Source organism: Martes martes, assembly GCF_963455335.1.
Source record: "Martes martes genome assembly, chromosome: 10".
Lineage (NCBI taxonomy): Eukaryota > Metazoa > Chordata > Mammalia > Carnivora > Mustelidae > Martes > Martes martes.
This window is the reverse complement of record NC_137898.1, coordinates 114,531,221-114,558,183: the sequence shown is the minus strand read 5'-3', so window position 1 is coordinate 114,558,183 and position 26,963 is coordinate 114,531,221. Positions and strand designations below refer to the sequence as shown.

At 45.9% G+C, this 26,963-nt stretch overlaps 1 protein-coding gene across 1 annotated transcript in view; it reads left to right on the top strand.

Moving 5' to 3' along the window:
* DYNC2H1 (dynein cytoplasmic 2 heavy chain 1) overlaps nt 1–26,963 on the top strand; it is a gene marked incomplete at its 5' end in the record, with an annotated part of 274,888 nt that overhangs the window by 163,391 nt on the left and 84,534 nt on the right. The window contains 5 exons of the mRNA XM_080815645.1: nt 168–278; nt 1,129–1,284; nt 5,986–6,061; nt 11,346–11,554; nt 14,535–14,639. Of these exons, the coding sequence (XP_080671771.1) occupies nt 168–278; nt 1,129–1,284; nt 5,986–6,061; nt 11,346–11,554; nt 14,535–14,639 (657 nt within the window). The remainder of the gene's footprint in view (nt 1–167; nt 279–1,128; nt 1,285–5,985; nt 6,062–11,345; nt 11,555–14,534; nt 14,640–26,963) is intronic.

Genomic DNA, 26,963 nt, shown 5'->3' with positions numbered 1-26,963 from the left:
CTGCTCAGCGGGGAGCCTGCTTCCTCATCTCTGCCTGCCTCTCTGCCTACTTGTGATCTCTGTCTGTCAAATAAATAAAATCTTAAAAAAATATATATATATATATTTATAAAGTGGAAATTTGTATGTGTAAGTAGGTTTTTCTTGTTGCTGTTTTTGTACACAAGGAATTGAACACTCTTCAGCCTAAAGATACTTTTCGCCTGTGGCTCACGGCGGAGGTCCACCCCCACTTCACCCCCATCTTACTGCAGTCAAGTCTGAAGATCACCTACGAGGTAAGGAGACGTCAACCCGAGTCACCCGGTGTGAGGCGCGGTGGTCTCCTCGCACCTCCTGAAGCTCCCGTCACGAACTGCTGGTCGTACGGAACACACCAGAGTTTCCTTCCCAGCGGTCAGTTCAGGTAGTAAGTGGATGGAGGATCTGGACAGACGTTTCTCCAGACGCGCACACGGCCGACAGACCCGTGAGCGGGTGCTCAGCATCGCTTGTCATCAGGGAAATGCACAGGAGAGCCACGATGGGTCGGCACGCCCGTCTGATTTTCAGTGTCGTTTTCCTTTTTTCAGCCCATCGTGCTCCAGACACATAATGTCCAAGCCTGGTGTATCCAAAACTGTATGTTTGCAGTGTTAGCCCGTAACTGGTCAAAGTCATAAATAAAATAATTAACTGAATTAAAACTTTTAAAACTGGTCATAGAAATTCTGCTTGTTTTTTTTTTTTCTCAGTTTATAGAAATTTCTTTCTCCCCGGAAAGGACGAACCTTCTATGAAAGTGAAAACCACATGCCCCATAACAATCAGTGTCAAGTTCATTGTGTAAATGACAATTTGGTTTCAGTAAATTACCTCAATAATCATATAAAACTTATTTGGTTGTTTTGAATATTGTTGGTTTTAGAGTTTTTGAATTTGAAAATGTTTGAATTTATAATTGGTAGGAACTGTTAAGTACAAGGAGTTTAAAACTAGTTTTAGATATGTACATTTTGAAGTAGCATAATAGTAAGTCAAACTGGGTAGTAGTGAAAACTTTGCTTTATCAAAATGTCTCTACATATGTTAAATATTAACTTCATCTATAAGATTTGAAACAATAGGATGTCAATTTTTTGTCGTTAGTCACCTCCAGGTTTGAAGAAGAACTTAATGCGTACTTACGAGTCTTGGACTCCTGAGCAAATCAACAAAAAAGATAACATACCTCGAGCTCACGCTCTCTTTAGTTTTGCATGGTTTCATGCTGCGTGTCAAGAAAGAAGAAATTATATCCCGCAGGTGAGTTAGAACGTCTTGGACATGTTGTAAGCTGTGGGTGTTGTGTAGTAGTGTTTCTACGACTTAGTGTAAATGGCTGGGATTACTTCATAATTTGGCTCATGAGTCCTAACTGTCGCTCTCGAATTCTGTCTGTGCCGTTCGCCTTGTGGACCGCGTATGGTTACGTAGTTCACGTCCCTGAATGACGTTGTTCAGAACAAGGCGTGACCCGTCGTAAGCCCTCAGTGATGGTTAGGTGTCATTTCTGCGGTCACAGTCATCTCCAAGTTCCAGCCTGAATTCTGCGTAGCTTTCCTGTGGCGTACGCCCTCAGTGAAGGCCGCGGATAGCCGTGTCCTCAGACTGGGCTCCTGGGGACCGTTCCCGCCATCTTTCTTTCTCAGCGGCCCGGCCGGTGCATTCTCCCGGCCAAGTGCACTTGAGATCTGGACGTTTCTCTTCGCTGTTTTTCCCAGGCCTCCTCACCCCTTACTTGTTCTGTTGTCCAAGGTCACCTCCCTCCTGTGTTTGCTCTGTCCACGGGGCAGCCAGACTTGTTTTCCTAACGTGTAAGGGGGTTGATTTCGGCGCTCTGTCTCCGGCCCATCAGGTGGCTTTGTTGTCCGTGTGCGGAACCGTGCACGTTTCCTGCTCTGGTCCGGAGGGAAAGCCCTGCCTTCGTGCCCAGCCTCCTCCCAGAGCCCCGCCCCCGCCCCCGCCCGTTCTGCAGACTTCCTCCCGGTCTTTGAGAGGTTGTGGTTGTGACCACAGTTGCCCCTTGCCGCACGGTCTGAGCCGGCCCCACGTTCCGTTCTTGCCGGATGTCAAGGCCACGCGTTGCGTCACGTCAGGTTTAACTTTTCCTGTCTGGTTTTAGCATTGCCTGCATCTGTCTCCTCCTGAACCGCCTCCTGCACCCCCCGCCCCGCCCCTGACTGAGCCTCTCTCTCTGTGTCACTTTCGTGGCAGAGCGAGAGTGTCGTGGGGAGTTGCAGACCTGGGCTCGAGTCCTGACTCCAGATTTCCTGGACGCGTGAGCTCGGCCGCATGGTGGGGACACTCCTCACGTGCACCTCTGTCGCGGGGATTAGACAAAGTAGTGAATGTGTAGAAGCGCCTTCCACGTCGCCTGTCAGTAAAGATTGTCAGACTGCTGAGATAGTGACTAAAAGCAGCAGCGTGTTGTTGCACAGAATTTGCAAGCTACACTCAAAAGGAAAGGTGTGCCCACTGTCCTCATTTGACCAAGGAGCCCAGTGAGTCGGGATGGCAGTTACCTGCTGACGGAGTCGCACCTCAGACGCTCTGGAGCTTGTCAGGGGCCAGGCCCACCTTCCCTCAAAGCCCGTGCCCCCAGGAGTAATCCTGACAGGAACCACAGTGACCGTCATGGCCCGTCATTGAAGAAAGGAATATTTTTTAAATGAAATTAGATTTTTTTTAAATGAAGCAATACACGTGTATAACATAAATTAAAAAGTTACGAGAAGATCTGTTGGGCGCCTGGGTGGCTCAGTAGGTTAAGCCTCTGCCTTTGGCTCAGGTCGTGATCTCAGGGTCCTGGGATCGAGCCCCACATCGGGCTCTCTGCTCAGTGGGGAACCTGCTTCCCCCTCCCTCTACCTGCCTCTCTGCCTACTTGTGATCTCTGTCTGTCAAATTAAAAAAAAAAAAAAGTTATGAGGAGATTTGCAACTAAATTTTAGTTCTCCCCCACCCCCCGCCTGTCCTGTCTCCCTGACATGAGCTTCCGTTCCCAGGGCAGCCACCGCTCCCCAGTCCTTGGGGTCCTTCAGGAGGAGTGTGTAAGTCAACAGCATGTGTTGTGTGTCTGCAGACCCGCACGTGTTCTTTTTAACTCCAGTAGCGCCACTTTACGAACACCGTTCTGTACTTTGCTTTATTAACCAACATAGTTCAGAGATTTCTAAATCCTAGTAACCATTTACGACCGGAATTTTAGATACTGCTTGTGCTCACAGTATGGAACCCTTACTGGGAGCGTTCTGTGTTGGGGGCTGGATAGATACATTCTCTTTCCGTCTCTGCTCCAGAGAGATCCCTGCACCTGCCTCACGCCAGGTTTCTTCACGGTGGCAATTCCTGTCTTGGAATGTTGGGGTCAAAAAATACGTATAATTTAAGGAATTTGTAAATGCTACCAAAATATTCTTTTTAGAGCAGTTTACTCTTACACACATAAAATACTTGGAAGTGTCACTTTTTTTGGAACATGTGAAGTTGCTCTCTTGTAAATGAAATTAGAGGAAAACCCAGTCAAAACCCTAACTTGCATTAATTGCTAGAGGCACTGTCCCAGGGATATGCACTCCACAAACTCTCTGTATTTCCCTTCTTTTCCTCATCTAATCACCAACTTCTAGAAATGAAGATCACCCATTTCTGCTACCAGGTCAACTTAGTTTTCGTTCCTCGCGTTAGCAGAAGATCTTTTGCTCTTTTTCACTGGGGCGCTGTATTTGCAGAATTAACCTCCTGTTTCCCACACGCATACCGTACTTCATCGGATGTCGTTTTTATTTGATGTTTGTCCTTCTTGGTCATCTTGTCATTCGTCCTAGACCGTGAGCACCTTGATGACAGGCTTCATCCCGTTCATCTTTGCAGAACCCTCCCCACGGCGCCTGGGTTTCCAGGTGGGCTGAGCAGCATTCCTTGGGCTGTCTGGAGAGCCCCTCCACGATTCGCCACACGGCTTCTGTTAGAAACTATGACACAATTAGCAAATACTACCTTTTGAATTTTTTGTTCCATGTGTTTGAAATCCTTCCTCACATACCTGGACATCAGTAACAGTGTGACTCAGAGACCAGTTCTTACCATTTTAGAATTGGAATCTCATTTGGAAATTGCTGTTAGGCGATACTGAGAGCTGCAGTCTTCTAACTGGAGAGGTTTATAATACTAATCTTTAAAGTATTGAAAAAAATTTTTTTTCAAGATTTTATTTATTTATTTGAGAGAGAGAGTTAGAGTGTGCGAGCACAAGCAGGGGGAACAACAGAGGAAGGGGAGAAGCAGACTCCCCCCTGAGCAGAGAGCCTGAAGTGGGGCTCGATCCCAGGACCCTGAGATGATGACCTGAGCTGAAGGCAGATGCTTCGCAGCTGAGCCACCCAGGCACCCTAAAGTACTGAAAACATTTTAAATCAGCATTCACAAATAAGGTCTAGTAGAGTGATATAAGAAATATTATTAATAAGGCTTTATTTCGAGTTGGTAGGAAATTTAGTTAAAATATTACGGGAAGTTTGTTAACTGTGATGGGCACATACAGGATCTCACAGATCTTTAGTTCTTAGTTGTTCTGAAACTTAATGAGCAAGGTTTAAACCTCTTGTGTTTTTTACAAGATCTATAAATCTAAACAAATGGATCCAAGCGTTGGTGACACCCACATTCATAGATCTAGCTCAGATCAGTTCCCGAAGGTCTAGGCTTGTGTGTGCAGCGATTTCTGTGACTTACAAGTTTGTTTCGAAAAGGACTGAAAACGCACATACTCTGGACCCAAGTACTAGAGTGTAAGCTTCTCGGGAGCACAGATTTGGTCTCCTTTGTCCGTTGCTGTATTCGCACAGACCGGACAGGCACTCGGCCACCTTCAGTTGGACACTTTTGTTCCTGGAGCTCATGGAACGCTTCCAAGCCTTGCGTTCTTACAGCGGCTCTTAACAGCCAGTGACGCCACTGGAAGGCCTTCCTAACACCTCTCTTCGTGGTATCTTCATCTGCCATGACCACGCAGTACACGCATTCTTTAATTTCGTTGTCCTAACTCCCCATGAACGTGTTTCTTCCTGTCTGTTCTACTCCCCTCCCCAGAGAGGAGGCCCTGCCTTACCCCTTAGCTAAAGTCAGACTTCCTTCTCGTGTGTATCAAGTCTGTGTCCTTCCGGCAGAGCATTGTAGCTTGTCCTGTAGGTGTGGGCCAGTGCTGGACTGTATCCGCCCGCTTCCCCCTTCCCCACGTTTGACTGACAGTGACCAGGGGGCAGGGATTATTGATGTTTGGGTTCATTCACTTAGAGATTTAAAACAGAGCTTTACTTATAATATGCATTTAATAAACATTGTTTTAAGTGGTTAATGGATGAATGAAATTTGTGTTGGTGCTCCTAAATACTAGTAAAGTCTAAAAAGATTTTAGTTTCCAACGTAGTACATTGAACTAATTAAAGTTAATGGAAGTGCCATCAAAAGTTTCACTTTTATATTTTTATAAAACATAGTGCTTTATTAATGTTCTTTTTATACAAGCATTGTAGTTATTAACTTCAATTTATAATTCCAACATGAATGCTTCATGGGTGAAATGTATAGGGAATAATGCTGTATGCCTTTGGGCCTTTAAAAATTTTTTTGTAACATTTCTGTTGTCGTGTGTACTTGACATGTGTACATCATACTTAAGCTCAAAAATTTACCAATTTGTTCTATGACTGAATTGTCACAATACTAAATGATAAAAACTGGTAGTATTAAAAGTCTTTGGCATGCTATGGAGGCCAATCAATTTCTTTTAAAAAATTACTGTTACCTTAGAGTTGCTATTTTTATTATAAATTTTCAGGGGTGGCCCTTTTATTTTTTTAGCGTATTTTGAACATCCTTAAAATTATAAGGTTATGATGCATATATATATATATATGTTTGTGAACACTATAGTTCTTTAATATATGTACATTTATTTTGTAGGGTTGGACCAAGTTTTATGAGTTTTCTTTATCAGATCTTCGGGCCGGCTACAGCATTATTGACAGGCTCTTTGATGGTAAGTTCTGATAGTTGTCATCTCTGGTATTAATGGGAACATTTTTTTTGAGGTCTTACTAATAAAGTATTCTCTTCAAGAGGGACTTCATATCATAAAATGTGCTGTTTGCTTTTCATGTGTTTCGTGTCCTAATTGCCATGCTTGTGTTGGTGGATAGTGCTTGGGCAACTATGGTCATTGGTTTTATGTGCCATGGTTTTCTGATTGATCTGTAACTCTCAGGAAACAGAAAGTGAGAAAGATCTTGTCTTCACTCTGTGGCTTTCGTAAGTTTCAGACTCCTGAGGAATAATTCACATCTTGGGAACTGTTAAAATGCAAGAGTTTGGTAGACTACGGTCCGTACTGTGAATCTGTAGAATCTTAATTTATGATTAAGTTGGAGTCAGAAATCAGGGTACAAATAATAGATCGAAGTAGGGCAACAGACAAGACTGTGATCTGATGGGCAGAGACCATCCTGCTCCCCACCTCCTCAAGCCAGGAGCAGTGGAGTCTCTGACCTGTGCTGTGTAGGTGAGGGCAAAGGGACGTGAGAGTTGAGAGCAGTGATGCATGGGAGGAGAGTGTGTTGATTGGAGTCTCAAGCTGGAAGGTGAATCCTGTCTCCCCGTCCACCTGCAGCCCTGCCAGACCACCCTTCCCAGGGGCAGCCCCGCGTCGGTAAACAGCACCACCGTTCACGTATCTGTTCAGGTTCAGGACCTGTGAATCACCCGGGATTCTTTCTCTGATCCTTAAACATCATGTGTTTGGGCATTTTATGTCCCTTCCAAGTCCAAAGCAGATCATGATTCTGTTAATTTACTGCGACTTCATCAGCGCCTTGGGGGTCCAAGCAAGAGTTTCATACCCAATCTTCTTTCTGGTTTATCACCCTTCGAAAACTCTCCACATGGTAAAGAAACTGTCAGAAAAGTAAAATGTAGGATTCCCATTTAAAACCTACAGCAACACTAGTCTTTCCTTTCCTCTAGCGAGCCAGGCCCGTTCCTACCGGAGGGTTTTGGTCGGTGCTCTTCTGTCAGAAATGCTTTTCTCCCAGTGACTGTCCTCCTCTTACCTTTCACATCTACTTTCCAGGTGCCCTCTTCAGATGAGCTTTCTGTTACTACCAGTCTAAAGTAATTTAAACATTATTCTCTACCGCCTCGTTCTGTTGTTTTGGAGTACATCAGTGATACGTAGTAGTTTTTTGGTTGCTTATTCTTGTGCTCTTTTATCCCCTCCCACTAGAGTGTAATCTCTTTCAAAGCAACGTCTTTGACTGTTGACGACATATGTCCTAACCCCTGTAGCAGGACCTCGCCCATAGTAGGCACACCCAGTTATCATTGGCTGGATTAATATCAGCTCTCAGAAATGACTCTGTAACTTGTCTTTGGCAGAAGAATAGGGTTAGACATCTAGGATGTGTCCAAGTCCCACTGTACTTTATATGTTTATGGGATTAAAGTGTTGAATGATCTGTGTATGAAAAGTGCTACGTTCATACAATCACAGCTCAGTGAAACCACCACACAACATGCTCCCATAGCTCTAATCTGGAAACAACGTCGCCAGTACTGCTGCCTTCCAGTTAGGACCGTCTCCCCCGCCTCCCCCCAACACCCCCAGGTTCTGTGGTGCACACCAGCATCTTACTATATAGACCAGTTTCACCTGTTTTTGTAAAGCTGGAATCCTGCATCATATTACCCTCAGTCTTCAGGCTTTTTGATTTAACGTTCTGTTTGAAAGACTCATCTACGTGGTTCCATGTGGCGAGGGATGGCTTATTCTCAGTGCTATGTAGTATGTCGCTCTGCAAATACTTCCCTGGGGTGTCAGCTGGGTCCTTTGGGGTGATTCTGAATAGTGCTGCCACAGCTGTGGGTGACCAGTTGATGTACGTCTATTGGGTATATCCGTACAAGTAGGTAGGATATTCATATCTTCACCTTTTTTCATCGTTAGTGAATTCAGTGAATGCCAAATAATATTCCAAGTGAGTTTTTCTTTACTTAACCTTTGAATTCTACATCAGAAAACTACATAAACTTACAGCTTAATAAATGGTCATATATGGAACCATTGTAACTGTCTCCAAATCGACAGAGTATTACCAGCCTTCCAGAAGTGCATCCTTTACTCCTTCATGCACGTGACCCAACACTGCCCCACTCCATGCCAAGGGTAACCACTTTTCTGGTTCTATAAGCTGTTTTGTTTTTTTTTTTAATTTTTATTTATTTGACAGAGAGCGAGAGATCACAAGTAGGCAGAGCAGCAGGCAGAGAGAGAGGGGGAAGCAGGCTCCCCGCTGAGCAGAGAACCCGATGCGGGGCTCGATCCCAGGACCCTGAGACCATGACCTGAGCAGAAGGCAGAGGCTTTAACCCACTGAGCCACCCAGGCGCCCCAGCTGTTGTTTTTAATATTAATTTTGACAGAGTTTTCTGGAGAATCTCTACTAATGCTTTAGCTTTCATTGAAACTTGGTGATTTTTCTTTCTTTTTTTTTTTTTTGTATTTTCATGTTTCTATTTGAATTCAAGTTAGTTAACCTACAGTGGTTTCTGGAGTAGAATTCAGTGATTCATCACTAATAAATGATACCCAGTGCTCATCACAACAAGTGTCCCCCCTCAACGCCCCTCCCCCATGAAGCCCATCTCCCACCCACCTACCTCCATCCACCCGGTTTGTTCTCTATTGTTGAATCTCTCTTACAGATTGCTTTCTTTTCTCTCTTTTTTTCCCTTTCCATTTTCCCTTCCCTTATGTCCATCTGTTTTGTTTTTTTATTCCACATCTGAGTGAAATCATTTGTATTTGTCTTTCTCTGACTTATTTCACTTAGCATCATACCCTCTGGGGAAATGGCAGGATTTCATTCTTTTTGATGGCTGAGTAATATTCCATTGTCTATGCCCCTTTAAGGTGAAGCATCCAAAGCAGGGAGCTGGCACGATGTGTCCTTGTGATTGAAGCTTGTGATGGAGTTGATTAACAGCATCACAGATCTTACATGCACCACGCCACTGACTTGATGTGAATAAGAGGCCCGTGCTTTACAGTGATAGTGAATCTCATGGTGAAAATCTGTGTAAACTCAGGACTACAGAATTTCTTGACATTGGGGATTTCCATATGTACAGAATTAAATGCAAAAAAAGAGAAAGTTCTAATTATAGGGGTGAGTTGGCATAGAAATTGCATAGTTCCTCACACCTGGAGTACATGTATGCCCTTGATGCCCGAGCTTCCCGAACTGTAAAATGGGAATAATAGCAGATGCTGTATCCGTCGGTTCAATTCCGGGGGAGTTTGAATGAGAAGAGCCACGGGAAACGTTCAACGTTTAGTACGCTGAGTATGTGGAGTGAGCTAGCGGTAATTATTGTTACTGCTACTGCTTTCATTCAGTTCTGTTTGCTTTAATCCTAAACAGAATGAAACTTACTCTGCAGTGGGTGTAAGATCTTAAAAATGCTATAAAATATTTTACATAATAGCTGTTTGTATTTTATAAGTTAAAAGGTACGCCAGTGTTTCTGTATGCCCTGGCGACCTACCTGGGAATGAATGAGCTATCCAGGACCGGTACGTGATTTAGTGGAGATCAAGACAGAGCTGGGGCGTGGGGTCCTGGTGAAGTCCATTGTCATGGCTGCTTGGCCACGGTTGATAAGGTGATGGCAGCAGGAGGCTGCAGCTGCCCTTGGTCTGCAGGGGGCCACCCGTGTCACCTGGAGCCAGCAGGCGCAGTCACAGCGCCCTCAGGCTTTGCGCGCATCTCCGGGTTTGGCAGTAACCTGCAGTGGAACTCGCCGAGCCAGCCGTGTTCACCAGCCGGCTTCAGTACAGCCGTTTCCTGTATTTGCGCAGACCTGACCGTTAATTCTTACAGTTTAAAATTACCACTGAACTGTGATGAAGACGAAGCTCTTTTTGCAAAATGAAATAGTAACTTCAAAGTCTCGTTGTGTTTTTGTTTTTTTTTTTTTATTTATTTTCAGCGTAACAGTATTCATTGTTTTTTCACCACACCCAGTGCTCCATGCAATCTGTGCCCTCCCTAATACCCACCACCTGGTTCCCCCACCCTCCCACCCCCGCCCCTTCAAAACCCTCAGGTTGTTTTTCAGAGTCCATAGTCTCTCATGGTTCACCTCCCCTTCCAATTTCCCTCAACTCCCTTCTCCTCTCCATCTACCCTTGTCCTCTATATTATTTGTTATGCTCCACCAATAAGTGAAACCATATGATACTTGACTTTCTCTGTTTGACTTATTTCACTCAGCATAATCTCTTCCAGTCCTGTCCATGTTGCTACAAAAGTTGGGTATTCGTCCTTTCTGATGGAGGCATAATACTCCATAGTGTATATGGACCACATCTTCCTTATCCATTCATCCGTTGAAGGGCATCTTGGTTCTTTCCACAGTTTGGCGACCGTGGCCATTGCTGCTATAAACATTGGGGTACAGATGGCCCTTCTTTTCACTACATCTGTATCTTTGGGGTAAATACCCAGCAGTGCAATTGCAGGGTCATAGGGAAGATCTATTTTTAATTTCCTGAGGAATCTCCACACTGTTCTCCAAAGTGGCTGCACCAGTTTGCATTCCCACCAACGTTGTGTTTTATACTACATTTCTCTTTTAGAATAGAGACTGCACAGTTGACTGTTAAAGTCATGACGCTACGAGACTATAATGTGCGAAGTTATTTTGTAGCGTTTCCTTATTCAGATTGTTGTCATGAGCTGAGGTTTTCATCATAATGTAAAATTAGGCTTTGAATATATTCTAAGGAATTTCCCATTTAAGGAGGCAGTGTTGTGTGACAGATGTATGGTTTCAGAGCACGTCATTCTGGTTCAGATCTGTGGGATTGTGTGATTTTCTGATTGGGGTCACTCACCCTCCCTGTTCCTCAATTTCTTCATTGATATAACTGTGCAATTTTAATACTTCTATGTTAGAAGGCTTAAGTGAATTTATACATGGGAAAATGTTTGGGGAATTTTACTTGATTAAATAATCTCAATAAATATTAGCCATTGTACGATTATATTAATGTTAATTATTATTAAGGAGAATATTAATGAGTTTTACATTCTTATTTGTGAGCCTTCTAAGGACTGATTTAATTTAGTTAAATGTATGTTGTTATATCCTAGCAATATAACTGGAGCCAAGAATTTAGTTAGTATTTTAGAATAATTTAGAATATTCTTAGGCCATTTCTAATATCCTAGAAATAAAGCTAATAAAAGTATGTTTTAAAATTGCAGGTACCAAAGATGTGCAGTGGGAATTTCTACACGGTTTACTTGAAAATGCTATTTATGGCGGACGCATAGATAATTATTTTGACCTTAGAGTTCTTCAGTCATACCTGAAACAGTTTTTTAATTCTTCAATAACTGATGTTTTAAACCAAGAGAATAAGAAAAGTGTTTTTCCGTATTCCTTATCTCTACCAAAATCCTGCAGCATTCTGGTAGGTAAAACTCATCATTTTTAATCTATTACCAGATACTTGAATCCTTTCTTATACTGTTAAATACATGTTTCTTTTCAAACGCACAGGTAATTCTCATTCTCGAATACAGATGATTGCTATGGTAGTACATGGCCTGGCTGCGTAAACTCTGGTGAAGTGTGTTGTCCACACTGGGGTACTTAGGGACAGCTTGATGGTAATAGGGTAGAGTTGCCGGTTAGGAAGATGTTCAAGAGGTAAGACTGGGAGGATCTGGAAGGAGAGAGCCTGCGTGTTCTCGTGGGCCTGAGAGGGCTCGGGGATCAGATCCCTAAATCAGATCCCTAACACCTGTATCTTCACTTTCTGGCTTATGAGTTAAAGCAGGTCTGACTGTGTGAGGGACGGCCTTGAGCTGGCTTTGACTGTGGCCTTTCTGTGGATGTGTCTTTATCTTAGCTGGCTGGAGCATTTCACCCTGCATCGTCCTACAAAAGTCTCATAGAATGAAGTCATCTTTTCCAGAAAATAGTGCTAAATATGGCCCAAAGATTTCAATTCTGATGTATTTTGCCAGAAACTTATCTTTGCTTAATGTCCAAATAATGCTTTTATTACCTGGAATGTTATGATCACATACATACATACTCAGTTACATAGTTCTTCTCACAGGATTGGGGATTTTTCTCTCATCCCAAGTATTTTTTGAGAAAGTTCTTCTGTTTCAGTGACATAATTGTCAAAGGTCAAAGTTTGAAAACTAGTGTTGTATATGTTACTGAATATCTTGCCTGTTAAGTATCCCGTCTGGTTTTGTTTTTCAGTATCTTTCATTCATTCACTCATTTATTGAGTAAGAGCCCGGCTTAGCTCTCCACCCCGGATGGCCCTGTTCTAGACTGCGCAGGTGCCATGGGCATCTCTGGGGCTGACTTGCCGGTGGGAGGGCATCCCGGGGCTTTTCATGGCCCAGCTACTTCACACTGTGCACTCACAGGCCTCCCTCTCTCTGTGAACTTTAAAGTGAGTAATAAAACTCCTACAGAAATGTGTGCCTCAGAAATGTACTGTGTCGTGAATGTTTATGCACTGAACACAGGAGTGGAACTAGTGCTGGGGTCCCGAAACAGTGTGACCGGCTCCCCAGAAGTCCTCCTCGCGCTCCCTCTAGTCGTTGTCCCCCCCACAAAGGAGGCATCATCCGGGCTTCTAACAGCCTATGTTAGCTTTTTTTTTTTTTTTTAAACGATGGATTTATTTGAGAAAGAGACAGTGTGTACGAGTGAGGGGAGAGCAGAGGAAGAGAGAGAATCTCAAGCAGATTCCCCACTGAGCAGGGAGCCTGATGTGGGGCTCGATCCCAGGACCCTGAGATCATGGCCTGAGCCGAAACCAGGGATGCTTAACCCACAGAGCCGCCTGGGCGCCCTATCTTACATTAATTTTGCCTATTTTTGAGCACCATGTAAATGGTATCCCTTGGTGTATATTTTTCTGCATCCAAGGGAGGACAGCTTGGTGTGGATGTGTAGCTGTCATTTAGGAAACACGTCTGTGCATCGGGGGAAGACTCTAGCCAGAATGTGTGAGAAAAGTTCACAGCCATTCTGGAATGAGCGAAGGATATCAACAGAGAATGAGTTTTATATCTGTAGGATGATTTGTGAGAATCATTGTTAAGTTTCCGTGTAAGAGTTCTAGAGAAGGGGGCGCCTGGGTGGCTCAGTGGGTTAAGCCTCTGCCTTCGGCTCAGGTCAGGATCTCAGGGTCCTGGGATCGAGCCCCGCATCGGGCTCTCTGCTCAGCGGGGAGCCTGCTTCCCCCCTTCTCTCTCTGCCTGCCCCTCTGCCTACTTGTGATCTGTCTGTCAAATAAATAGATAAAAAATCTTTAAAAAAAAAAAAAAAGAGTTCTAGAGAAGGAGGAAGCCAGCATTTCCCAGGAGGGTGAGAACACCTGCTTGTCCCCTGCCCCACGTATGCACACATGTGTGTAAACGTGCGCCCACAAGCTCATATACACACATACTGATGCATACGTGTATATGTTGCGATTGAACACCTGAAGAAGTAACAAGTGTTGAGTTACAGGGTGGGAAAATTTCAAAAGACAGCACATCTTTCCAAAATCTGACATGTTTATAGGCCCTGGGCTTCCTGAAATCCCGCCGCTGCGCTGGGAGGACTTCACAGGCAGCTTCTGGGGCTGAGAAAGGTGATGGGGGTGGGGAGGAGACAGCCGTTTCTCCTAGTTCAGCCACAACAGTGTAGGCACATGTGCAGGGCCCCTCTGCATGCCAGCGACCAAATGGAACAATTCTTACCCTTGAGCCAAAGTGTATAAATCCTCCTGGTCTACACTTGAGTTTCCCGTCTAGAGTTTGGAGTCTGTAACTGCAGACACCTGCTTGGTAAGGACTGCGTGCGACGCTTGGAGTAATTCTGGGAGGAAATGATGGGCTTGTCAGTGCGTTTCAGCGCACCTCACCAGCGGACTGAGGACTCGCGGGGAAATTGCTTCATGTAACGTGATTGGCAAAGCAGTGCACGCTCAGCAGAGCATGTGTGGGGGGTCCCTGGGGTTTCTGTAAGTCTCAGAGGATAGCTGGAATCTTCTCCATGGGATAAGCAGAACTGCACTGTGCAGATGAGTCTCGGGTAGGTTCGGGCTTTCCTAAAACCGTCTCACATAATATCTTACGTGTAGGAGCCATGGCCATTGAAGTAGTTTTGTTTTGATCAGTGCAGGGTCCCTTTGAATGTGGTGAGTTAAATTATGTGATGCTACATTTGTAAAATTTAGGGATGAAGAAGTCATGACTCAGAGTATCTTCTGTACACAACTAAGTATTACATAGACTGAAAGTTAGATTTCCCTAGAAAATGTGAACATACGAGTAACGGGTGATTTAATATTTCCCAGCATCTGTTCTTTCTGATTTCAGTGGTTCTGTGTTCAGTCTTTATAGAAAAGCTCTTTTTCACTTCTCCACGTTCAGGACTATCGTGCCGTCATCGAGAAGCTTCCGGAGGATGACAAACCGAGTTTCTTTGGTCTCCCTGCCAACATAGCTCGCTCGTCTCAGCGTATGATCAGCTCTCAGGTAACCGAGGAGAAGGGCTGCTGTGCAAAAAACTTGGAGTCTGATTTAATACATCAGACCTCACAAGCTGTTACTTAACATTTTCCTTTTACTTAGCACAGTAAATTCCAGCTCTGCCTTAAATAAATTTTAGAAGAGCCGAAGAGTTCTATATTAATACAACTGTTCAAATTAGTAAAATAACATTGAGCACTATCACTTCCTCCAAAATATATTTATTTTACCTCCTGTGATTATATTAAGACAACATTTTTGAAAGGTTTTTATTTTAATCCCAGTGTTTGTAACACGCAGCGTCATATTAGTTTCAGGCGTGCGACGCAGTGATTCAGCAGCTCTCCACGTCATCCGTCGCTCATCAGGACAGGTGCACACCTTCATCCCCATCCCTCGGCTCCCCCATCCCCCCACCTGCCCTCTGGTGACCAGCAGTGTGTTCTCTGGAGTCGCAATCTGTTTCTTGGTTTGCCTCTCCTTTTCTTCCCCCCTTTGCTCATGTTTGTTTGGTTTCTTAAATTCCACATCTCAGTAAAATAACATGGTATTTGTCTGTATCTGATTTAGTTCGCTTAGCATCATACTCCCCAGCTCCATCTACGTCATGGCACACGGCACGATTTCATTCTTTTTTTATGACTGAGTAATATTCCATTGTGTATCTATACCCCACATCTTCTTTATCCATTCATCAGTCCATGGACACTTGGGCTGTTTCCATAATTTGGCCATTGTAGATAATGCTGCTATAAACATATGCGTGTGTATCCCTTCAAATTAGTGTTTCTTTCTTCTTTGGCTAAGTACCTAGTAGTGTGATTGCTTGATCATACGGTAGCTCTGTTTTTAACTTTTTGAGGACTCTCCATACCGTTTTCCAGAGTGGCTGCACCAGCTTACGTTCCCACCAACAACCTAGGAGGGTTCCCCTTTCTCCATATTCTCACCAACACCTGTCGTTTCCTGACCTGTTGATTTCAGCCATTCTGACTGGTGTGAGTTGGGATCTCACTGTGGTTTTGATTTGTATTTCTCCGATCCCGAGTGATGTGGAGCATCTTTTCACGTGTCTGTTGGCCATCTGGATGTCTTCTTTGGAGAATTGTCTATTCATATCTTCTGCTCATTATTTAATTGGTTTCTTTATTTTGGGGGTGTTGAGTTGTATAAGTTCTTTATAGGTTTTGGATACTAACCCTTTATTGGTTATGTTACTTGCAAATATTTTCTCCCATTCTGTGGGCTGCCTTTCAAGTTTGATTTTTTCCTTTGCTGTGCAGAAACTTTTTATCCTGATGAAGTTCCAATAGTTTATTTTTGCTTTTAATTCCTTTGATTCAGGAGACCTATCTAGAAGGATGTTGATATGGCCAACGTCAAAGAGATTACTGCCTGTGTTTTCCTCATGGATTTTGATGGGTTCCTATCTCACATTGAGGTCTTTCATCCATTTTGAGTCTATTTTTTTTTTAAGATTTTATTTATTTATTTGAGAGAGAATGAGTGAGAGAGAGCATGAGAGAGGAGAAGGTCAGAGGGAGAAGCAGACTCCCCAAGGAGCTGGGAGCCCGATGCGGGACTCGATCCTGGAAGTCCAGGATCATGACCTGAGCCGAAGGCAGTTGCGCAACCAACTGAGCCACCCAGGCGCCCCCATTTTGAGTCTATTTTTGTGTGTGGTGTAAGGCAGTGGTCCAGTTTCATTCTTCTGCATGTGGCTGTCCAATTATCCCAATACTGTTTGTTGAAGATGCTGTCTTATTCCCGTTGGACATTCTTTCCTGCTTTGTCGAAGATGAGTTGGCCATAGTCGTGGTTTGTTTCTGGGCTCTGTGTCCCACCGCACTGACCTGTGTGTGAGTTTGTGCCGGCCCCGGGGTCTCGAGGGTGTCTTCTGTGTGTGTTGCGCACACCCTCCTTTTGTGGCTGTGCTGCTTTCGCCTTGAGTGCTCTTGTCTGTGGTGACTGTGCCTGGCCAGTCTGGGCTCGTGTTGAGTCAAATCTGGAATTCTCCAGGGATGCAGTAGTCCCGAAGCACAGGGCATTTTCCCTGTGTTGTCCCCTGAGAAACTCTCGTGGGTGGGCAGTGTCTGTGTCTGCAGGTAGACCAGCTGTCTGTGCCCAGCCCGCTGCCGGGGCTGCTGTCTGACTGGCATGTGTGGTTCTCTTTCCCTCTCCTTGGGACAGGGGACCCTGTGGAGGGGTTCCAGCCCATGTGCACGCTGCTGGTGCAGTGCCAGCCCGTTGCCCATCTTTGCGAGGGCCTCCGCCAAGGGCCTAGTGCGGGACGTGCTGCTAAGGAACCTGCAGCCACCGAGGACCCAGGCCCGTGGGGTCAGAGGGGATGCACCTGCCAGAGCACAGGGGTGGGCCAGGCCGTGTCAGCAAGGGCTGCAGGGGTGCCCTGTGAGGGGAGCTCTGAGGCCAGGCCCATGCACCGAGGCTGTCCGCGGGAGGATGTGGGTGTGGGCTGCACGGTCGGCACGCCAGGCAGTGAGCTGCGGGGCTGTGCTCATGCCGGCCGGCGGCCCCTGTGTAGGCCGGGCAGCAGGGGAGGGAAGTGGTGCCCAGGGTGTTACTGCCAGACCGTGTCTCCTCAAGCTGCGGATGCGGCTGTCTCTTCAAGATTGGGGCCTCCGTTTCCCACTGCCCTCTGCGTCCCGCAGATCTGAGCGCTCTGGTTTTTGGAGTTGCAGGTGTCGAACTCTACTGACGGTAAGAATTTGCAAAGTTAGGCCCCTCTGGTTTTCAAAGCCAACTTTTAAGGGAATTCATCTTCCCTTCATGGGTCCCCCGTAGCTAGGGTGCCTGGTGTGGGGTCTGCTCCTCTCCCCTCTCGGCGCCCCCACGGACTGTACCCGGGTCCACCCGGCTCCCTACTGTGACTCTGCCCTTCCTGCCCTCTGCAGCGCGGCCTCTTGTCTGCGTGTAGCTGTGGCTTCGGGTTGTTTTCTGGGTCACTTACGGGGATGGGGGTGTTACCTAGTTGTATCTGTGGAACGAGATGAGCTGGGGCTCCCGTCCCACCGTCTTCCCCAGAAGCTCTTCTTTGTTTACTCTCGAGTCTGCCAACAGTTTACCATTTGATCTTTGCAAAAAATCAGATCCAGTTTTATCGATCTTTTCTATTATTTTTTTAAAATCTGTATTTTTAAAAAAATTTTTGCTCTATATTCTTTCTTTCTTCTACTAATTTAGGGCTTTGTTTGTTGTTCTTTGTCCAGTTCCTTTAGGTGGAAAGTTAGATTTTTCCTGTTGCTTGAGGTTGGCCCGAATCTCTATAAATTTCCCTTCTCAAACTGCTTTTGCTGTTTCCCCCAAAATTTGAACCATTGTGTTTCCATTTTCATTTGTCTTGAGGTGTTTTATTTTCTCTTGTCTTTCTTCATTGACATATTGGTTGTTTACTAGCGTGGTTAGCCTTTGTGTGTTCGGGTTTGTTTGTTTGTTTGTTTTCCGTTTTCTTAACTGTAATTGATTGTTAGTTTCCTTTTGTTGCCTTTGGAAAAGGTGCTGGATGTTATTTCAGTTGTCTTCAACTTACTGAAACTTCTTGTGTGTTTGAACATGTGATCTGTCCTGGAGAATAAATCATGTTCACTTGAAAGGAATATGTGTTCTCCATTTTTGGAATGGAATATTCTCTTTGTATCTGCTCGGTCCCTTGAAAGCTGGTGTCTCCTTACTGACTTTCTGTTTGGCTGATCTATCCATTAATGTAAGTAGGGTGTTAAAGTCCTCTCCTCTACTATTACTGAATAAATATGATCCTTTATGTCTATCAATATTTGGCTTATATATTTAGGTGTTCCTACGTTGAGTACATAAATATTTACAGTTATTATATTCTTGTTGGATTGATCCCTTTATCCTTATTTAATACCCTTCTTCGTCTCTTCTGTACAGTCTGTTTTAAAGTGTGTATTGTCTGATCTAAGTGTTATTACTGACTTGTGGTTTTCTCTTCTATGTTCATGGATTATCTGTTTCAGTTCCTTCCACTCTGTATGTGTCCTGAGGTCTTTTAAAGTCAGCATATACGTGGGTCTTGATTTTACTTTTTCTAATCCAGACGTTCCATCTTTTGATTAGAGTGTTTAGTCCGGTGCTGTTTACACTGCTTATTGACGGACGTGTGCATACTGGCGTTGTGTGGGGCCGTGGGGTCTCTGGATGGGTGCGGGTTCCTGCGGAGCCTGCCTGCAGGGTGTGGTGAGACAGTGCCCTGTGGGTCAGCTGGTCACCACTGGACTGCCCATCGGGTGTGGCAGCTTGGGAGCCACCTGGGAAGGGTGCCTTGTAGGGCGCTGGGGTTGGGCGGGCCGCTGGATGCCGGGGCGGGGCGGGGGTTCTGGCAGTACCGTGCTGTCAGCGTCGGCCCAGCCGGCCCGGCTCATGAGAGGAAAGAAGAATGATGCTCGCTCGCAGCTTCTCTCCCACAGAAAGCTCCTACGGTCACCGTCTCCCTGGCACAAGTCCTAAAATGAGGAAATCTCCTTCACTTACACCCTAGGCACTTTTTATTTTTTTGTTGTTGTTTTTTAAATTCTTACTTCTTTATTTAAAAATTCAACTAATTAACACAGAGTATTCGTAGTTTCAGAGGGAGAATCGAGTCTCACCCATTGCCTATGCCACCCCCGCCACCTCCCCCCGCCCCCCCCCCATGCTCATGACCTCAGGGGCAGCTACCCCACCCCCATGGCCCTCCCCTCTAGCCACCCTCAGTCTGTTTCCCAGCACTTTTTTTTTTTTTTTAAGATTTTATTTATTTATTTGTCAGAGAGAGAGAGAGAGCGAGCGAGCACAGGCAGACACAGTGGCAGAGGGAGAAGCAGGCTCCCCGCGGAGCAAGGAGCCCGATGCGGGACTCGATCCCAGGACACTGGGATCATGACCCGAGCCGAAGGCAGCCGCTTAACCAACTGAGCCACCCAGGCGTCCCTTCCCAGCACTTTTTAATCTTCCCTTTGAAAAGGTGCTTGTGTGCTGGGTCTCGGGCCTCATGATCTAGTGCGTTGGCCTTTGAAGAGCAGAGACTGTGACTGTAACCCTCCTATCCTCTTTGTTACACCCCTGGAGCCAAGCTCGCCGCTTTTCACAGCTGGTGTGGGGGGGCTCCTGTTGTCAGTGCGGGTCCCTGGGGCCGGGGAGCCCAGCTTGAGGCTGGCCCTTCTCAGGGAGTGAGTGTCTCCCTGCGGGCCGTGGTATCCCTCCTGCTTCTGGTTGCCGCCTCGTGATGGACTGGTTCCCTGTGGGGGCTCCTTCCCTCCTGACCTTCTCCGCGGTGCCTTTTCTTGATGCCTTTAGCCACGGAGGATCTGGTCTGCCGGACTCAGGCTGTTTTCAGAGGGAGTTGCATCATGTGTGGCTGTTGGCTGGGTGTATCTGTGGGAGAGGGGAGCTCCAGACCCTCCCACTCCGTCATCGTCCATGAATTAATGCTTGTCTGCCCAGACGTATGGAATCACTAGAAGAGCCCTCAAGGAACAGGGCTTACTGTTGTTGGATGTTCTGGAGGGATCAGTGAAGTGTCCTCCTGCCCTCTTCTCCACATCTCTTGTTTCCTTGCATCAGAGATAGGCAAAAAAGGGCCCTCTTCTCGGGGCCGTGGAGGCAGAGCCAGCCAGACCCAGCCAGACCCCTTCCCTGGGTCAGAGCCCACACACGGAGACCAGAGGGTGCTTTCATCTTCGGTTAGATATGCTGCAGCGTCCAAAATCTTTCCCTCGCGTGGCCGTGCTTGTGACCGAAGGAGGGCCATTGTGGTCAGTAGTGAGTTAGACTCAGAGAGAGATGGAAATGGATGGAGGGAGCATTGTTCTTCCTCCAACAAACAAGACAGGTCATGACTTCTCTTGAACCCATCAGAGAGAGAGGAGCACCGGCCGGCTGAGACCTGTGGGGAGACGAGCGCCGCAGGCGTGGTCAGACCTGGACCACGTGACCTGGATCCCCCCTCCTGGCCGGCCGCTTCTCATCATCTGTCCGCAGCGCCTGCTGATGGTAGTCGCAGAAAGCCTCCTTCCGGGGGAGGGCCTGGGGCAACGGAACGGAGTCCCTGTGGGCAGAGGAGGCACATGGAAACGCCCCTGTCTGCCTTTTGGAACGGAAGCCTCCATCTCAGAGGAGGAGGCCAAAGACCAAGACAACAATGGGGGGGGGTGGGGTGGGGGAGCAACACGATCGCCCTTAGGGTACTGCCAAAACACTGCCCTTGGTAGAAGGCAGTAGGAGGAAACCTCCGTACCCTCTGTTAGTGGGAGAAACCCGTGCAGATCGCAGCTCAGAGGATGGGAGCAGTGAGGAGGTCGCATCCCCTGGGGCTGAAGGGTTTCCACAAGAGTGCCCCTGTCTTTGCCCAGCCTCAGGCTGGGGAGTCCCGGCTCCTAAGTGCCAGTGATCCCCTGGCCAGAAGGCCTGTGAGGGCGGGCGCAGAGCGCTTCCTGGAGGCATATTAGCGGATAGAAAACCCTCCAGACCTGTGCGCAGGGGTCCCATCTGGGCCTGCCTTAGAGCCGCAGGGGGACAGAAACGGGGCTCTGAGAAGGCCAGTCTTCAGCCCCGGGGGACCATGTCCGCTGAAGACAGAGGCGCAGTCAGAGTGGCAGACGGTGGGCTGACTGAGTAACGAGGGACCGTTTGGTGCTCCTGCTGTGTCACCGGTGACTGACCCTCTGTGAGGTGCAGAACCAGGAGCCATCATCGTGAGGGGGGAGCAGACACTGATGGCGGCCCCACCGGCCCACTGGCCCCCAACGTCAGTCAGGGTACCTCCCCGGGAGCTCAGAACCTGTGGTGTGTCCAGGGGATGCTAGCAACAATCTTCAAAGGTCACCCAACCCCGCGCTGAACAGTGACCCTCTTCTAAGGCCTCATGCCCCTTCCCATGCGTCAAAGCTGCCCAAGCCTCTGTGCTCCCCATGAGCTACTCCGCTCTCACCAGCAGAGCCGGGCGCGAGGGCCTGCCCCATGCGAGGACGCAGGCCGCCCTCCCGACAGCTTCATCTCCCCAGCCGTCAGTGGGGCCAGATTCCCTTGGGACGTGGGGTTCAGAATGGTCCACTGGGTGATTTAAATAATTAGGATCTGCGTGCTAAAGGTTCTGGTGGAAAACCTAATAGTTAATTTCAGCAGTGGTGGAGAAATTGTAAGACTGGAGAAACTGAGAGTACTAGAAATAAAACCTGTTAATGGAGAAGAAAATCTTCAAGCCAACCAGTAGACTTGAAACCCCAAGGAGAGAACACATGAATTTGAAGATCAGTTAACAGGGGACGCCTGGGTGGCTCAGTAGGTTAAGCGGCTGCCTTCTGCTCAGGTCATGATCCCAGCATCCTGGGATCAAGTCCCACATCGGGCTCCTTGCTCCGCAGGGAGCCTGCTTCTCCCTCTGCCACTCTGTCTGCCTGTGCTCACTCTCTCTCTCTCTCTGACAAATAAATGAAGATCAGTTAACAGAAGTTACACAGACTGAGACCCAGGAGGACCCAGCGCAGGAAAGACACACCACGAAGTCTCCAACACTGCGGGACAACATCACACAGCCCCGCTGCGGGGTAGTCGGGGCCTACAAGTCCGGGAAGCTCAAAGAGCACCGTTGCCGGTGACCTCCCCCACCCCGAGGGAAAAAGTCCTGCAGAGGCGCACAGGTATTTGGACTGTCAAAACAAAAGTCTAAAATCCCGAGAACTTTGTCCCGCCAGAGCACAGAGGAGCGAGCCTGTTCCCCGGACGGCCTTCTCCTCTGGAGCCATGCGGGCCTCACCGGAGAACCTCTTGACCCTGGCTCTGTACCCGGGAGAGTGTCTGCCTCAGAGGAAGACATGAGGTCTTTCATAGGCAAACACAAATAGAATTTATTGCCTGTAGATTTACTCTGTGAAATGGCTACAGGATGTTTTCAGGGCGAAGAAGTAGGATACCCAACACAATTGTGGATCCACACGGAAAAGTGTTCTGGAGAGTTCTGGAATCCATGCGATGAATGAAGTTCAACTATATCATCCCCGTGATTTCTCCCAAAGAACAGGCTGGCCAATGGGAGAAGAGCATGGCCGCAGTCATGTATATTTACAGCAGGTGTACAAATGAGATCAGCAGCAGCAGCACCATAGAAATTCAACTTCTTTCATTCTTAGAAGGTTATTGATTCGGTCAGTTTTGGTAATCTGTGTATCTGTACGTATGTAGAGATACCTCAAAGAATTCGTCCTCTCCCCTTGATGATCAAGCGTCTTGTTGTAATGTTGTTCATAACTTTACTATCCTTTTCGTGTCTGGAGTCTCTAGGTTATTACTGTGTCTCTCTGCCTAATGTTATTTTTCCCTCCCTTTCATGGCTTTATTATATTTTCTTTTTGTAACTGACTTCAAATAGTTGGATTATGGTATAGATTTCTTTTCCTTCATCTTACTACTAGTGCTCACTGGGTTTCTTGGACCTGTTTTATAATTTTCATTAAATTTTGAAAGAAAAGAAACCTGTCTGTCATTACTTCTGAAATTTTCATTACATCGTTGATACTATCCTGTTGTTCACTGAGCATTTCTTTATTTTTTTCAGTCTCTTTGTCTCTCCGTATGGGTTTGGAGAGTCTCTTTCTCTTGGTAGAGAACTTGAGAACCTTGTGTCCACTACCTTCTGTAGTGTCAGCCAGGAGAGCGCTCCGGTCTAGTGAAGGACAGCTCTTGCGGGAGGAGGTTCGTGCACACCACAGCTCCTTACTTTCATAGGTGTTTGTGGTGCAGCCCTGAGTGTCACCGTGTGTGACTGTGACATAGCAGTTGTGTTCCTGAAGGTCCAGCCTTAGTAAATAACCAGCTGTTGAGTGACAGCAGGTCTCATTTCAACATTTAAAGCAGCATTTTGTAAATTCAAATGGTGACAATAGGGGAGTCATAAAAGAAGTTATGGTAAACTCATGAAAGCATCAGGACCAGTAACAACCACAGTTTAGGACAGTAGATCTTAACCTTTGCTTTTGTCGGATGGATCCCTTTTAGCACCTGAAGCTCTGAATCCTCTCCTGAGAAAAATACAGACATGTATACACACACACAAAATTTTGCAAACAATTTTGGGAAGTTTTCAGATCTCATAAAGCCAGCAGGAAGTAGTAAATAAGTAAATCAATGAAGTGACTCATGAAATGTACATGTAATAAGTATTATATATGTATATAAAGATGATTACATGTTATATACAATTGAGTGAGTACAGACTAAAAACTTACAGCTACTTTATAATTTTCATACATAGCCATCATAGAAGTATTTCTATATCATTCCTGAATCAGAGGTACGATTTTTATAAAACAGGTAGAAAAGGTAGAATTTTTATAAGGTTGCATGTGTTTAGGAAAGGAGATATCTGTGAGTATGTGTTCATATGCCTTTTTATTATATGGGATCTGGGTTTGGTGGTTTTTCCCTTCATTGGTTTCAAAGGATGGATTTTAGTTATTGTGTATCTTCACTCATTTGTCACAAAATCTAATAAATAGGATAAAGCAAATGCAAGTTTGTTAATCATCATAGACACTAAAGGACCATGGAAAGTTAGCCTTTGTCATGTAGAAGCTTGCTTTGTTTTTCTTTTTAAAGAAATTAGGTGCTGAAGGAATCTTCAATGAGTTCAACTGTAGGAGACGCTTTTTTTAATAATAGCAGTTCTATTTAGGAACTGTGGTTTTTTAAAATTTCCTTTTAATTTTTCTTTTTATGTTTGCATTTGTTGGTAATTGTGCAGTGACAGCATATTCTCCAGACTAAGAAAACGAGCGGCATGTAGCTTAGAAAAAAATGGTGTGGAATTTTGAATTTGGTCAGAAAAATAGGAGAAAACTTTAACTGTGAAAATGTACTAAGCAATTTAATATTTAAACAGAAATAAAGATCTAGTAGAATTTTAATTCCCAAATGTTTTCCAGCCGTTCTAGTTCCTGTCTAGAGTAAGCGTGAGTTTGCTGTGGTGTGTGTGGTGCTGGCGAGGCCCGGAGCCGGGCTGCGTTATGAGACCCAGTCCCGTGATCCCATGTGTGAAGTCTTCTCTTTCAGTTAGCTGGATCTTTCAGTTGTTACTTTGTTTCTTTTTCTTGTTATTATTTTGAATTAAATATCAACAACTAACACTTAGAATCAGTGTAAACTGCATACAATTACTTCTACCCCTGAAGGGTCTGAGTCTCTCCAGCAATTGAAAATTTTAACTCAAATATGTCGATTTACACATTTTTTAACATTGCAGTAAGAACATTTCTTAAATCATCAAGGTAGAGAGAATGACCCATAGTGGACCGACAAGCAGACACTGTGGTGAGGTCCGACCACAGGCTGGCTGGGGGCGGCAAGACTCTCACCAGGAATTGGATAGTAGGTGTGCAGTATCATTAGGGAAGGGGAAGCTTTACCCATGTGGGTGCAACCCTAAAGCCCCAGTGAAGCAGTCAGAGAAGTAATAGGTTGTCTACTTGGTGTTTTCAAAGCGTGTCCAGTAACCACATTCGCTTGTCTGCACCAGTAACACACGGCTTCAGTCCCTAGGCGTCTTTATGTGACCGTGACCTTGGCCGTGGCTCTGTAGGAGAGCAACTCTTCAAGCAATTCTGTTGTTCTTTCTCTTCCCCAGATTTGTCTCCTTGTCCTTGTACAACCAACAGACTCATGTCTTTCTGACTTTGTTCTTTTCTTTCCCTCTCTCTACAGCGAACTCTTTACTCATGACTGCGGGTATAGACTGATCATCAGATGGACCCGTGCGTCTTCCTGCTCAGTCAGGCCCTGGCGGGTGTCCGGGGGTGGTGGTGGCCACTTACATGGGTATTGCTGGGGAAGTTTGAGAAGGTAGATTGCCAAGTTCCATCTGAGATGGGTGGATTCAGACTGCTGGGGAGGAGGGCTCTGAAATTCATATTTTGGGGTGATTCTTCGGCATCCCCAGCTTTGAAAGCGTCTGTACTAGAGTCTTGAGGAACTGCAGAGAATGTGTTAACTTGGTATTCTCAATAACAAGAAATCTGCCTATCAGATCCTCTTTGACAGTTTAGTCCAAAACCAAGGACAAACAAAAGGTATTGTGCTGCAGGAACTGACTTTAGAAATCATCTGTCCAAGTCATCTCTTCGTCTGTTCTTCACTTAGAGAGGCAGTGAGTGCTCGTTGTCGTGACCTGGTAAGTGCTAGGCCCTGGAACCTGCGTTTCTTGAATTATTAAATACAGAGAGCTAGCTCCAAAAATTCACTGTTAAGAATTTTTTTCTCAAATGATGTTTTAAAAAGAAAAAAAAATGATGTTTTAAACCTTGGAATTTTGTGAATTTGGGAACTATCGGTTTTTCTCGTCAATTTAAAAGCAAAAAATAAAATAAGTGTTGTTTATATTGGGTTTGTGATTTGGTTCCACGGCTATGAGAAAAAAATGTTTTATCATTGGATATCATATGTGAGATTTTACACTTCAGCATTTCAAGCCGATATTTATGGAATTAGTAAACTCAGGGTTATGAAATCTTAAATTGCAGTCTTAGAATTGTTTTCAACAAAACCATTTTCTTTCTTTAGAAATCAGTGGAACTCTAGAGCAATTTGAGATAATTGTGAAATTTTGGTGCAAGTTGTTCTTACATTTCTGCATCTCGTCAATACCCTGCATGATTCAGAGAAAAGTCTTCAGTCAATTGAATCAACATTTACACAAGCCCTTGAATCTTCCTAGAGGGATTTTGGCTTCTGGGCAAGACCAGCCCAACTCAGGAAATAAGGTGTTCCAACAAAAGGTCATTTTCTGAAATTTTGTCTTGTTCTTTTATTTGGAACACGTTCCCGTGTCCTCATTTTGCCTGACTGTGTGTTTCTCTGTACTAGGTGAAACAGCTTCCTCTCCCATTCTTGAAGGAGGAGTCTTACATAGGAGACAATTTGTGGGTCCCAGGGGCACAGTCCCCTGTGGGCACAATGGTCTGTCTCCCAGGGAATTTGTGGGCTTCACGTACCCCTCAAAAATGGTGGATCCCTGGTGGCCGAGTGAAGGGGGCGAGACACGACCAGCTGTTGATCGGCCGAAACCAAGGGGTGGAGGGTAGCTAGAGAAGCGTGGTCTCCCAGCTGGCTGTGCTGCGCTCATGTTGGGGTGGAGTGGGGGCTTTCCTGGCTGTTTGGTCTGGGGCTGTGGGCCTGGGGCAGCACACGCATGCTGTTACTGTTATGCGGCCACAGCCCAGTGGGGTGGGGTGTGCTGTGCGGGGCTAACGGGTTAGAGAGTGACGGCCAGAGTTGCGCCTGCCAAGTGTCAGCATTGGCAAGGTAGAATGAGATTGCAAAAGTGAT